Raw genomic sequence first — 12,329 nt, 5'->3', positions numbered from 1 at the left:
TGCGTTTGTTACATTGGACACTATACAACATGATTAAAGTTTTGGATATGTGGGTGTAAAATGTAAAGCTACATCTACATGTTAGAAATATTTATTATGATTATTCATAGTATTTTGGTGCTAAAATGAGTATGGCTTCCATATTTGTGGTGTTATAAACAATGATTTAACTAATATCCGTTTTTTTAGTTGACTTGCTCAAATCTGGTTTTCAATTTTTATAATGAATAGTTTGTTTTAAATGAATATAATATCTTACTAAACATATAAATTAATGAAATTTTTTTAACAATTCATTAAATATTTGAAATAGTTATATTTTTTATGTCACATAATCTCATAATTTGTAAGAGCTCTTTTGTCCAATAAAAAAATCACTAACTTACGTATAAAAATAACATAACAATGGGATTAATCTGGGTTTTGGGTCAACAGTTCAACCAAATTTTTAACAAACCCGGTTAGTTATTCCAAGTCATAAATAGGTAAAAATCCGTTAATAGTTGACCCGTTTTTTAATTAATTTAATTGTACAACAATGTTTCTTTTATACATATATAATAGTTTATATATGTATAAACTATTACATTTCAGGTTGGTTGTTGAATTCTTCCTTACATTTATATTAAAAAAAAAGAGTGATCGAATACATAATTTTATAATTGCTACTTTGTTAAAAATTGAATGTTACATCAACATCATAAGAGATCAATAACAATGTAATCACACCTTCAACATAACTACATCAAAATATCAAATTATTCCAATTCAAATTCAAATTCAAGAACAATTCAAATCCAAATAACTTTGAATAATCTCTTCTTCAGAAAGATCCGTAAAATACCCTTTACCAACCGATACACCCTCCTCCAAACCCGCCTTTTCAACCGCACCCTGAACCCTGTCACCACCAACCGCACCCGGGTCCAACAAATTACAAGCCACCTCAATAACCTCACCATGAACCAGAGCCATGGACTGAACCGAAGTGAGCCCACCTCCTCTCTGACTCACCCTTTTCGCAATCCTTCGAACCGTTGCCATGTCAGCACAAAACACGGGCACGTTGTAGTTATCGACCCACTTGGTTGCACCGATGGTGATCACGCCTTTGGATTGAACCGCGTGGGCTGGACCATGGTCCGGTTTGAGTGGTAGAACCATGGACCGTGGTCCACCGGACCAGTGGTGCGTGGTTGTGTTTGGGTTGAAGTAGCCGAGGGACCTTCTGATGGAGTCTAGTGATCTTTCGGTGTCATGAGCGGCTCCGTATGTGTATGTTGGGACTGTAGGCTATGTTTGTATATATTAGCATAGCCTTTTGTTATGACAGTATAGTATACAATTGTACTGTGTACTGTGTATTGTGTACTGTGTTTAACATGTAGTGGACTGAAATAATAAGTTATGATGTGATTTGACAAAAAGGTGGGGACATTTTTGTTCACTATTATAGTATTGTACTTTCATTTTTTTGTTATTAAAATATTTTACTTCAAAGAAGTACAATGCAGTAATGGAAAAAATGAAAGTAAGATGTTGTAATAAGCAAATTAAATGAAAGTATTTTGTCAAATATAATGGTTCAAAAACGTCATTATTCATTTGAAATACATGAAATGATTATTGAAAATGTTTAAGCTTTGGTTTAAAAAAAATTTTGATTTATTTGTGGGGAAATATACATAAAAGTCTCATTATTTTGGGAAAATTTTGATATAGTCATGATTTTTTTTGAACAGAAAAGTTCCCATTATTTAATATTTTGCCCAAATTAACAAAAAAAAAAATCCTTATTTTTATTTTAACATGAAAGGGAAATCTCCGATAAAGTCCTAATATTTTGGGTCAGTTTATGGTTTACTCCATAACTTTTATTTTTCGAACAGAAAAGTCCCGATTATTTTATATTTTGCCCAAATTAACGAAACAACCCTTATTTTGTTGTCAACAGAAAACAACAAATTATCGTATAAAGTTAGATAATTGGGACTTTTTTGTTCACAAAATAAATATTGGGATTAAACCGTAAAACTGACCCAAAATATTAAGACTTTCTTGGAGATCAGGACTTTTCTATTAAAAAAATTATGACTTATTCATAAAAATTTTCCCACAATAACGAGAGTTTTACATATTAGTTAAGAAAGCAAACCTTTAAGTATGGATCCAATATCTACAGCAAGAGCTTTGGCAATTCCAGCCACTTGTTCAAGTGATGTTGAAGCTAACGGATGAAAACAGATATGATCAACAACACCAAGCCTCGGATGAGTTCCAGTATGCAATCCAAAATCAATGGCTTCAAAAGCCGATTTCACCATTGAGAAAACAGCATGCTTTAAGGGACATGAATCTGGAGAGTGTTTTGAGACAAGTGTGTATCCTACTCTGTTGTACTTCTCATCTTCAAATTTATTGACAATCGCTGCTTCCGGAAATAGTTTTGCAGCTTGTTCAATTGATTCCAGAGCAGATTTGTTTCGTGTCTCCGATATGTAAACTTTGCAACAGGAAAACATCGATTTAAGCATTTCTGTTCATAGGACCCAATGAACATTAATACGAATTGGGATGAGTAGCTTGAACAAACGGAATTGCGGGATTCATATTGCAAAAAAGAAGTGAAATTTAGTAATTAAAAGCACAGAAAGATGAGCAATGCTTACTGGATTCGTTCGACGATTGTTTTATTGTGTGTGAAGAATGATGGATCGATTTGTTCGGTTCTTCAAAACCCTAAAAGTTTGGTGGAAATTGATACACAGCGGACATTATCAATCGTGGCCGGTTGTGAAGTAATGTGCAGCAGAAGAATTGTCTTTTGATGGATTTGTGGGTGGGAATCATGAGTTCCCATATCCAATACCTCATCCCCAAATTGAATATAACAAGTTCAACTAAATAAATAAATAAATAAAAAGACATGCATATCTAATTTTTAAAGAAAGAGAAAATGACAAATTTAGCCGGATATACTAATTATTTTGTGGAAAATAGTCAAAAAAAAAAAAATTGAAATTGCAAAATTGGCCATAGAAATCGCAGATGAGAATGATATGTATGCTATTTTCACATTCCATCTGCGAATGTATAAGTGGCTAAAGCAAAGATATGCTTTAGCCACTTGTACATTTACAGGTGGGGTATTTTTTTTGTATATATATAGGGTTTAGCAGGCTAAAATTGCAAATGGACTGTGTCCATCTCGATTTCCTCTCTCTTTGATCTGTGATTTTATGTTATTTATTTATTTATTTTTTATTTTGACTATGAAATCAATGAGTTTGACTACGAAATAACCTTATTATATATAAACTTTTGTAGAAAATTATCAGTTTACTTGTTATTTCTTTATAAACTTTCTTTAGAATCTTTCTAAATAAAATGATTGAATATTTGGTTTGTCTTGTAACCGGTGAGAGATGACAAATTATTGAAACAAATCTAGAATACGTATGTCTATTTTTGAATTCGCTTTGATATTTTCTGAGTATATTAGTTATAGTGATTTTGTATCTTTGGTGAGAAGCAAAATAGGTTTGTTAGACAAATATAGAATTAGTCTTCGTTTTCATCATCCTGAATTGAATTATTATATAGCCATAGTTGAAGACATGAATGTTAGAATGTTGATAAATGTAATCAAATGTGGTGGAGGAAGGGCCGTGAAAGTGTTTGTGGTGGTTGATGAAGGAGATGAGGTTAATGAGGTTGGTCAGAGTGGAAATCAGTCGGTTGGTAATTTATGCAGCTATAAAGGGAGCAACGATCCGATAGGTACTTTCAATACTCTTAGTGTACCTTAATTTCACAGTGTTGCTGAAAATATTAATGTTACTTATTCCCCTATTCACTATGTGGATCCTGAGAATTACAAGTATGTTGGTGATTATGATGTTGGTACATATCTTAATGACGTGGGTGGTTGTTATGTTGATGTTCCTGAACAAGAAGTTAAAGTTATGAATAGACGTGTAGTAGATAAAAGTGAAAAGAAAAAAATTATGCGTCAAAAAGATGAAAAAAAGCATGTTTACGAGGATTATGTTGATGTTGCTGATGTAAGTTTAGATATAACCGACTTAGAAAGCAATTCAGATGGAGATGAGTTGGGTGACGAAGTTAAAGCTAAGTTTCCCGATAACTTTTTTTACGGTATGCCTTCTCTACCAACATGTCCAGTTGATATTAATGAAGATATCCCAACACAGATGGTAAGCATCAATCTTCAAAAGATTGAATGTGAGAATATATTTAAGAACAAAGAACTTTTAAAGCGAGTTATTGGTAAAAAATGTCTTCGAGAAGGTTTTCAGACAAGGACAAGTAGATCCACAAAATCAATGTATGAGGTTGTGTGTGTTTCGAAAAATTGTTCTTGGTTACTAAGAGCAAAAGCAATTAAAAATTCTGATGGACTTTTCCAAGTGAATAAATTATTGATGTACACACATGTTCTTCAACAATTTTGCAACCTAATCATCGACAAGCAAACAAATATTTTTTGGATGAATATCTTGCTGATGTTTTGGCTGAAGATTATAGTAGAGTTTATTGGGGAAAAGATATTAATGATATGAATGCTCAATTGAATATCAATATCTCATACCATCAGGCATGGTGTGCGAAGCAATATGCATTGTTGTTGTTAAGGGGTACGAAAGATGATTTTTTTACCAAACTTCCGGCTTATTTCCACAATTTGGTCAAACATAATCCGGGTACGGTGACACATATTAAAACAGATGGTGATGATCGCTTTGAGTTTTTGTACGTCGCACTTGGTTGTTCGGTTAGTATTTTAATATTTTTTTATTTTTTATTTTTTAATTTTATTTTGATGTATTTGAATAGATATACAATGTATTGTAGGTACACGTTTTTGTCAATTTTTGTAAATCGACCCTTGTAGTAGATGGTGCCCACCTCAATGGTGAGTTTAAAGGTACCATGTTACTTGTAGTTGCTAAGGACGAACAAAACCAAATATTAACGGTTGCATATGGTATATGCAAAAATGAGTGTACAGATTCGTGGACATGGTTTTTTTTTAAAACGACGTGATTGCATAGGCAATATGCAGGAGCTTACAATTATATCTGATAGGTCTCCATCTATAGCGGCATCCGTTGCCAACATTTTTCCTCACGCTCATCACAGAATATGTGGTGTCCATTTGTATTTTAACATAGTATCTAGATTCAGGAAGAGTAACACAGTTAAAAGAATTTTTGGGAGGCTTGTAGGGCATACACAGTTGATGCTTTTGATGTTGCCATGGAACTTATGAAAAAGACAAAAGAACCAGTATGGGAGTACTTACAAAGTATAAATCCAGAAACTTGGTCTAGGGCATATTTTAAAGGGAACCGATACAATCTTATGTTGTCCAACAGTGCAGAGTCTATAAATGCATTATCTAGACACGCACGTAAGGTGCCGATACTTATGTTGACCGATTTTTTTCGTGCAACAATACAACAGTGGTGGTTTCAAAGATGTAACTTTACAAGTATTAAGTTAATTTTTAATATTAATGTTTTATTAAATGTTATTGATCTTAACTTCTTCATTTTGTCTGTTTTTTAAGCGGAAGCAACAACAACACTCACCCCTTGGGCCGATGATATTGTAAAAGAAAACAAAAAAAAATAGTAAGTGGGATGTTCGCATGATCTCAAATATGAAATGCGAGGTAAAAAAGGGGGCACAAAACGTGATTGTTGATTTCCAACAAATGACATGTACATGTAAGCATTGGCAATCATCTCCTTCTCGGAAAGATACCGTGGAGAAAAATTCCCAGCAGAGTTCTCGATACACCGACTCTTGAATTCTAAAAACCTGGCTCCATCCATCACAAATAATTGTCTCCCCATCGTAAGTAAATTCCTTCAAAAGGTAAGGCGCCAACTCTTCTTCATACCGGACATTCTTTAACCAGTCCCAGTCAACCCTATTAGGTACATAAACCTCCTTCTTCCTGACCTTAGCCAGCTTCTTCTTCCATCTTGTCATTGTTGAAGCAGATTCAATCGGAGGGAAATTCAACCAAGGAAAATCTCCTTGGTTTCCACTTGAGCTCTGTCCTCTTGAAAACATGGTCCCTGCAAAACAAAGAACAAACAACCCAGAAAATACAAAAAAACATTAAAACAGAATCCATATGGGTCCCCGTCTGGACTCGTCGAGTCCGTAAACGACTCGGCGAGTCGTATGAACTGCACGAGTCAGTCAACGGGTCGAGCAAAATTCGACCATAAAAACTCGAAATTTTTTCAAGGGTTTTGTCCATGGACGTTCCTAAGATGTATTAGAGCAAGAATAATCATCCAAAACAACACAATTAATACTAAATCAAAACCCTAAAAATTTACTAAACTTCAAAATCGGGTATTCTATGAAATTGACACCTTAGAACATCTAAAAATCATGACTTTAACAGAATTATGGAAGAAATTAAGTACCTTTGTTGATAGAATTCAAGAATTTTGAAGAAAGAGTGAAGAACTTGATGAATGCTTGAGAGAGAAAATAAGAGAGGCGCACGCCGAGTAAGGGGGAAATATGATCTTATTAGGGTTAAAAACCCTAGTTTTACCAGATGTAAAAATTATTTTTAATTATTTTTTTTTCTGAAAATAAAATCGACTCGTCGAGTCAGGGTCAGACTCGGCGAGTCTGGTCGCGAATTTAAAATCATCTGGGATCTGAGGAGAGTCGTCGAGTCAGGATAGAATCGGCGAGTCAATTGCAAACAATTCAAAAATTATATCATTTTTTCATTAAAAATTTCATTCCACCCCACACTTAGCCCATACGCACTCTCAAGTAGTGATGTTTGATAATTTAGAAGATGAAAATAAAGTCCTAAAAACGAAAATCAAACTAAAACGAGAAAGATAAAAGAAAGCAAACTCTAATAACGGGTTGCCTCCCGCCAAGCGCTTCTTTTAAGGAGTCATTAGCTGGACTCCTTCCCATCTACGTTTCTTCATTTTCCTGCATCGGGAATGCACGCCTAATCTTTTGTGGTTTATACTTTGTCTTGTAAGCGTGTATCTTCTTCTTGTAAGCCCGTCTTAATTCTTCTCTCTTTTTCCTTGTAGCATCATCTTCAGCTGCATGAATTTCCCTTTTCATCATCATCTTCTTCTTTACCCCATTCTATTGTACCTTCTCTTGCACCCCTCCTTCTTTAAACTTCATTACTTCATAGTTGGTGAAAACTCGGGCTCGAGGTTTGGTATTACGTGACTTAATGAATGGGTTATCAGCATCATCTCTCCTAACCCTTGCATTTTCCTCTTCTCCAAAGCTTGCCTCCTCTTTAAGTGGAATGTAGTCATCTTCTTGCATTATTGTATCGAGGCATGCTACATGAACGTGTTGAAAATCACCATCCATTCCTCATTCTGCTGCTTGATCTTATAAAGAATTAGGGAAAATCTTCATGTCCAGAACATGCAGGGAGCTGGTAACAAGCATATCAGAATCATCCAAGTTGCTGAGATTTTCGAATGGACTCGTCAAGTCTGTGATAGCGACTCGGCGAGTCGCAGCGTATTCCTCACATCCCATTGTGTTTCCTGAATCGGTTCCTTTCAGCAGCTTCTCTATTTCCTCCAAGTCTATGTCAACATCATCATTTCCTCCAGAAGATAGCAAAAACTTACTTGGATCTTCTTCTTGCAAGAGTGCAAGTTCTTTTTGTAGTATTTCATCATCCAAATTAATGAAGGAAACTTCTTCTTTTCTTCCTTCTTCTTGCTTAATCTCTGGTAGAGAGCTTTAAACACTGCTGACTCATCTCCCACCCTCAATGTTAGTGTGGACTCACATACATCTATCAATGCACATGCGGTATTCAAAAATGATCTCCCCAAAATTATTGGAATTTCGGGGTCTTCTTCCATATCAAGCACTACAAAGTCCATGGGGAATATAAATTTATCCACCTTAATGAGGAGATCTTCACAAACACCTTTTGGACTAATAATTGTTTATCCGCCAAATGGATCTTCATATTCACAGGCCTTGGCTCCGGTAAATTCAGCTTCTTGAAGAAAGAAAAAGGCATTAAGTTAATACTTGCACCCGAATCGGTCAACGCTTGAGTATCAAGTACATTTCCAAATTGACAAGGAGTTTTGATGCTTCCCGGATCGCCCTTCTTTTCTAGTAGCTCACTTAATACTATCTCCGCGACTTCAGCTAAATCTTTTCTGGCAGCAAAGAGTCCCTTTAGCAAGTTCAAATATTTGGGTGTTTAAAGCATTGTTTCCACAAATGGGACGTTGACTTGAAGGGCTTTAACATGTTCCATGAAAGCTCTGTATGCTTTAACCTTCTCATCAGGTATGGCTCTGATTGGGAATGGTAGAGGAGGGTTGTAAGGCTTTAAGGAAACAACAGATTTGTCATCAGGGCATGGACTCGTCGAGTCCATTAGAGAGACTTGACGAGTCTGGTCGGGTTTAGCTGGACTCAACTTTTCTATCTTTTCTGCATGCACCTTGGAGACCTTCTGTGCAGGGGTCATAGGAGTGGAAATTTCTCCATAGCTGGAGGTTATAGCATTCACATTCTCCATTCTCGGATTATTCTCGGTTTTACTTGGGAGTTCACCCGGTCTTCTCTCGTTCACTTAATGTGCAAGTTGTCCTAGCTGTTTCTCAATGTTGAGAATAGATGCTTGCTGATTCCTTAGTATATTTCTGGTCTCTTGTATTGCAGCATCATGATCATTGTGTCTTTTCTCGGACGCGGCTATGAATCTTGTGAACATCTCTTCTAAGTCGGCTCTCTTTTCCACAACCGGTTCTTCCTTTTGATAGAATCCCCTCTCTTTCTGCTTGTATTTCTCCTCCTTTGCCTTTTTGTATTCTTCATACTGGAGCCATTCCTTCTTTGGTTTCCGCCAATTCTCGTCGTATCTATCGCCGCTTGAGTAGAACACTTGCGCCTTCTTGTTTCCATTTTCATCCAAGTCACAATCCTTCGTGAGATGAGGTCCTCTACAGTTCTCGCATCCAACTCAAATAGCATGGATTGTTTGATCCATTTTTGTCATCCTTCTATCTAAACTATCGAGCTTATCCATCATCACCGCCATGCCATTATTGGCCGAGTTCACTACCCCCCGACTTACTTCATTTCTTGGGTTGTGGTATTCTCTAGAATGCTTAGAGAATTCTTCAATTAATTCCTTGATTACCGGGGGTGCCTTCTTTGTGAGTGGGCCTTGCGAGTCGAGCAATTGCCTTGTGGTAACATTGAATCCATTATAGAAGATGGAGACTTCTTGTTGGCTATTAAGGTCATGGTGTGGGCAATTTCTGAGAAGACCCTTGTACCTCTCCCACGCCTCATAAAGGGACTCTCCGGGTTGTTGCTCGAAGTTGGCAATGGCTTTCTTCAACTTGGATATTTTAGAAGGCGGGCAAAAATGGTTTATGAATTCCTCTTTCATCTTAGCCCATGTGGTGACCGACCCGGGGGGAATTGACTTGAGCCAATCCTTTGCAGCACCCTTAAATGTGACTGGAAGCATACGAAGTAGCTGGGTCTCGCGTGGCACATTTGGTACATTGAAGTAGTCAGCCACATCATTTACTTCATCTAAGTGCTTGTAAGCATCTTCATGGTCTTTTCCATAAAAGGGAATCTCCTTGAGTTGAGCGAGGATATGGCCCTTTAGCTTGAAAGTAGCAGTAGCGGGAATTGCGGGTTGCACAAGTCCCGGGCCAGTGTCGTCGCACATCCTCTTCTTCCATTCCCCCATGGGGACTTCATCGATATTAGCCATAGTGATAGCTAAATCGTCCTCAAACTCGGATTCATGCTCGTATGTAGGTTCTTCTTCTTCCTCGGTCGCGTACTCGGTGTCTTCTTTAATCGAGTCTTCGATTGCTAAAGAGGCGTTGGATGCTCCTGATTTGATGCTCTTCTTCTTGCTGAAAACGGACTTGAGGTTCTTTAATGGCGAATTCTTTGAAGAAACGGATTCTCCAACGACTTTTCCTTTGTTCCTCCTTAGTGTGGATTCCGGGTCTTCGAGAAGAGGGACCAGAGGTGTATCAGATCCTCGGGTCATGAAACAACTATAAACAAAACAAGAAAAACGCGTAAAAAGAACAAAAATAAAATAAAAATTAAAACTGTGAACAGCGATGGACTCGCCGAGTTGTCACGAGTGCACTCGACGAGTTCAAGGCAAAAACAGAAAAACTTTCTAATTACTTATTAAAACGGATATTGTTTAAAACTTATACTAACTACTAAGTTACCTAGGAATTAACTTTGTGAAAGAGAAATCTTACACAAAGGATCGATAAAAATAGAAATTAATGTTAATTTAGAACCATTCCCCGGCAACGGCGCCAAAAACTTGATGTGTGTGAAACGAACTAGTTTTAAACCTACTTTTTAATTATAAAATGAACACACAAAGACAGTGGACCTATCAATTGTGGTATAGCTAAATAAGTAGGGTATCGAACACAGGGAACGGTAAATTAAAACTAAAGACTAATTTTATCTAAATTAAATAATAAATAGGGGTTTTCTCTAGTTTTACAAGACTAGAAACTTACTAATATTACTTAGGCTAAAAACTAGAAAAGCAAAGATTTAACTAAATTCAATAATGAGAGAGACTTCTGTTTAGTTCAACTCAATTGATCCTATGGTTGATATTATGGTAATAGTGCAATGGATTAATTCTTCTATTGGCTACCGATTCAAGTGATTAGCTTTGCGTTCGCTGCACTAATCCTTAGAGAACAAACTAACTCAAACAGTGATCAGTTGTCTAATTTAATTTAACTCACTAGATTATTTATTCGGGTTAATTTAGACTTGTAATAGCTAACTAATTTGGTCCTTTAGTTAACCTCTTGTTGATGGTCATCAACAAGCTCACACATGAATTTACCTAATTGTCCATTAATTCTAGTTTCATGTTCATTAATCCTAGACATATGATAAAGTGGTCACATAAACATATGAGGTTGACAATTAAAAGATGTTCATACCATTTAATTATCTTCCTATTAACAGAAAAATAGTTATCATTCATACACAAGGTTCTTTAACAAGCTAAAATCAACAAAGTCACCAATATTGAATTAATCCTACCAATAATCAAACCATAGTCTCAATTTTGTATCCCCAAACAGAAGTTTAAGAGTTTTAGCTCATGATTGAGGTAATTAATAGCAATAAAACGAATTCTAATTGTCTAACCATAATTGAAAAACAATATATTAGGTAGAATGATGAGAATTTGCCTCAAATCTTCTTCGGAATTGAATTCTAGTTTGTATCTTCGTTCTTCAGATGTCTCCTGGCTCTAATTTGCAGCTTGCTTCTCCCCAAGGGTTCCAAAATACCGAATGACGATCTGGACAACTGTTTTTATAGATTCGAACCGACTCGCCGAGTCCACCCCTTAATTCCCATACATGGTAAGTCACGGAGTCTTTATCCTCTCGAATCTTCGACGCTACTCGCCGAGTAGTCGACCCTACTCGTCGAGTCCCTTGTATTTTTGGTGTTTTTCTTCTTTGTTCAACTCCCGAGCTCTCAACCGCTTCTCCTGCTTCCTTTTGCTTCCGAGCTTCGCTTTTGGACTGAAAACACAATTCAAGCATTATTAAGTACCTTTTGTCCACGATATGCAATAAATTAGCTAATAAATGATAAAAATCTATACTTATTATGAGGCTAAATATGCAAATATCAATGGGATACCTTGTGGTCATGTCATAAGATGTTTAACAGTGAATAATTACCAAGACTGCTCGAGGTATGCATTAAATGCTTACTTTACCGAAACACTGAGGAAAACGAATGAGGAATCAATAAACCCTTTGCCAAAGCCATCCAGATAGGTTATCCCCGATGATTTGATGATTGTTAAGCCACCTATAATGGATAAACGTCAGCAGGCAAGCCAAGAAACACAGACCGCATTCCATCCCAAGGCGAGGGTCCAATCAGAAAAGAGTGTTCTACATGTGGTCAAGTAGGACACACGAGAAACAATTGTACTGGAAGGGCGCCCGGTAGTGGAGCACGTCGCACGACAATTTCTACTACAGAAATGACATTTAATATTGGTGGTTCAGCGAGTTGCTCACAAACCTATGATGCTGATTTTGATATAAAAGAACCTTGAAATGAAGAGTTGTTAACTTATTATGTATTGTAATTTTTTATTAAATCTTACAAGACATTGTTATGCTTTCATATTTTAGTTTACTTTGCACATTATAACATTTAATGAAGCTTTTATATTATAATATTTAGTTTGTAGATTATAA

The 12,329-nt window shown here is 36.2% G+C and overlaps 1 protein-coding gene and 1 non-coding gene across 2 annotated transcripts; one reads left to right on the top strand and one right to left on the bottom strand.

Annotated features, from left to right (window-relative positions):
* Positions 1-639: 639 nt before the first annotated feature.
* Positions 640-2,883, bottom strand: LOC145068968 (folic acid binding / transferase). The gene is made up of 3 exons (XM_079015928.1): positions 2,670-2,883; positions 2,156-2,536; positions 640-1,286 (listed from the first exon to the last, which is right to left on the bottom strand). Exons 2-3 carry the CDS (start codon positions 2,532-2,534, stop codon positions 781-783), a joined length of 885 nt encoding a protein of 294 aa, XP_078872054.1. The 5' UTR covers positions 2,535-2,536; positions 2,670-2,883; the 3' UTR covers positions 640-780.
* A 6,437-nt stretch (positions 2,884-9,320) lies between these two features.
* LOC145071636 (small nucleolar RNA R71) lies at positions 9,321-9,427 on the top strand. Its single transcript, XR_013690642.1, has one exon. It is a non-coding gene; the product is annotated as a small nucleolar RNA R71 (small nucleolar RNA).
* The last annotated feature ends 2,902 nt before the right edge of the window (positions 9,428-12,329 follow it).

This window comes from Lactuca serriola, chromosome 8 (genome assembly GCF_051521515.1).
Source record: "Lactuca serriola cultivar US96UC23 chromosome 8, Lser_US96UC23_V15, whole genome shotgun sequence".
NCBI classification, from domain to species: domain Eukaryota; kingdom Viridiplantae; phylum Streptophyta; class Magnoliopsida; order Asterales; family Asteraceae; genus Lactuca; species Lactuca serriola.
Note: the sequence above shows the minus strand (reverse complement) of the source record. Positions and strands in the feature narration are given on the sequence as shown.

Coding starts and splice junctions, on each gene's coding strand:
- LOC145068968 (XM_079015928.1), bottom strand. CDS start 2,534: ATGCTTAAATCGATGTTTTCCTGTTGCAAAGTTTACATATCGGAGACA. Junction 1,287..2,155: donor TATTGGATCCATACTTAAAG/GTTTGCTTTCTT, acceptor CATAGCCTACAG/TCCCAACATACACATACGGA.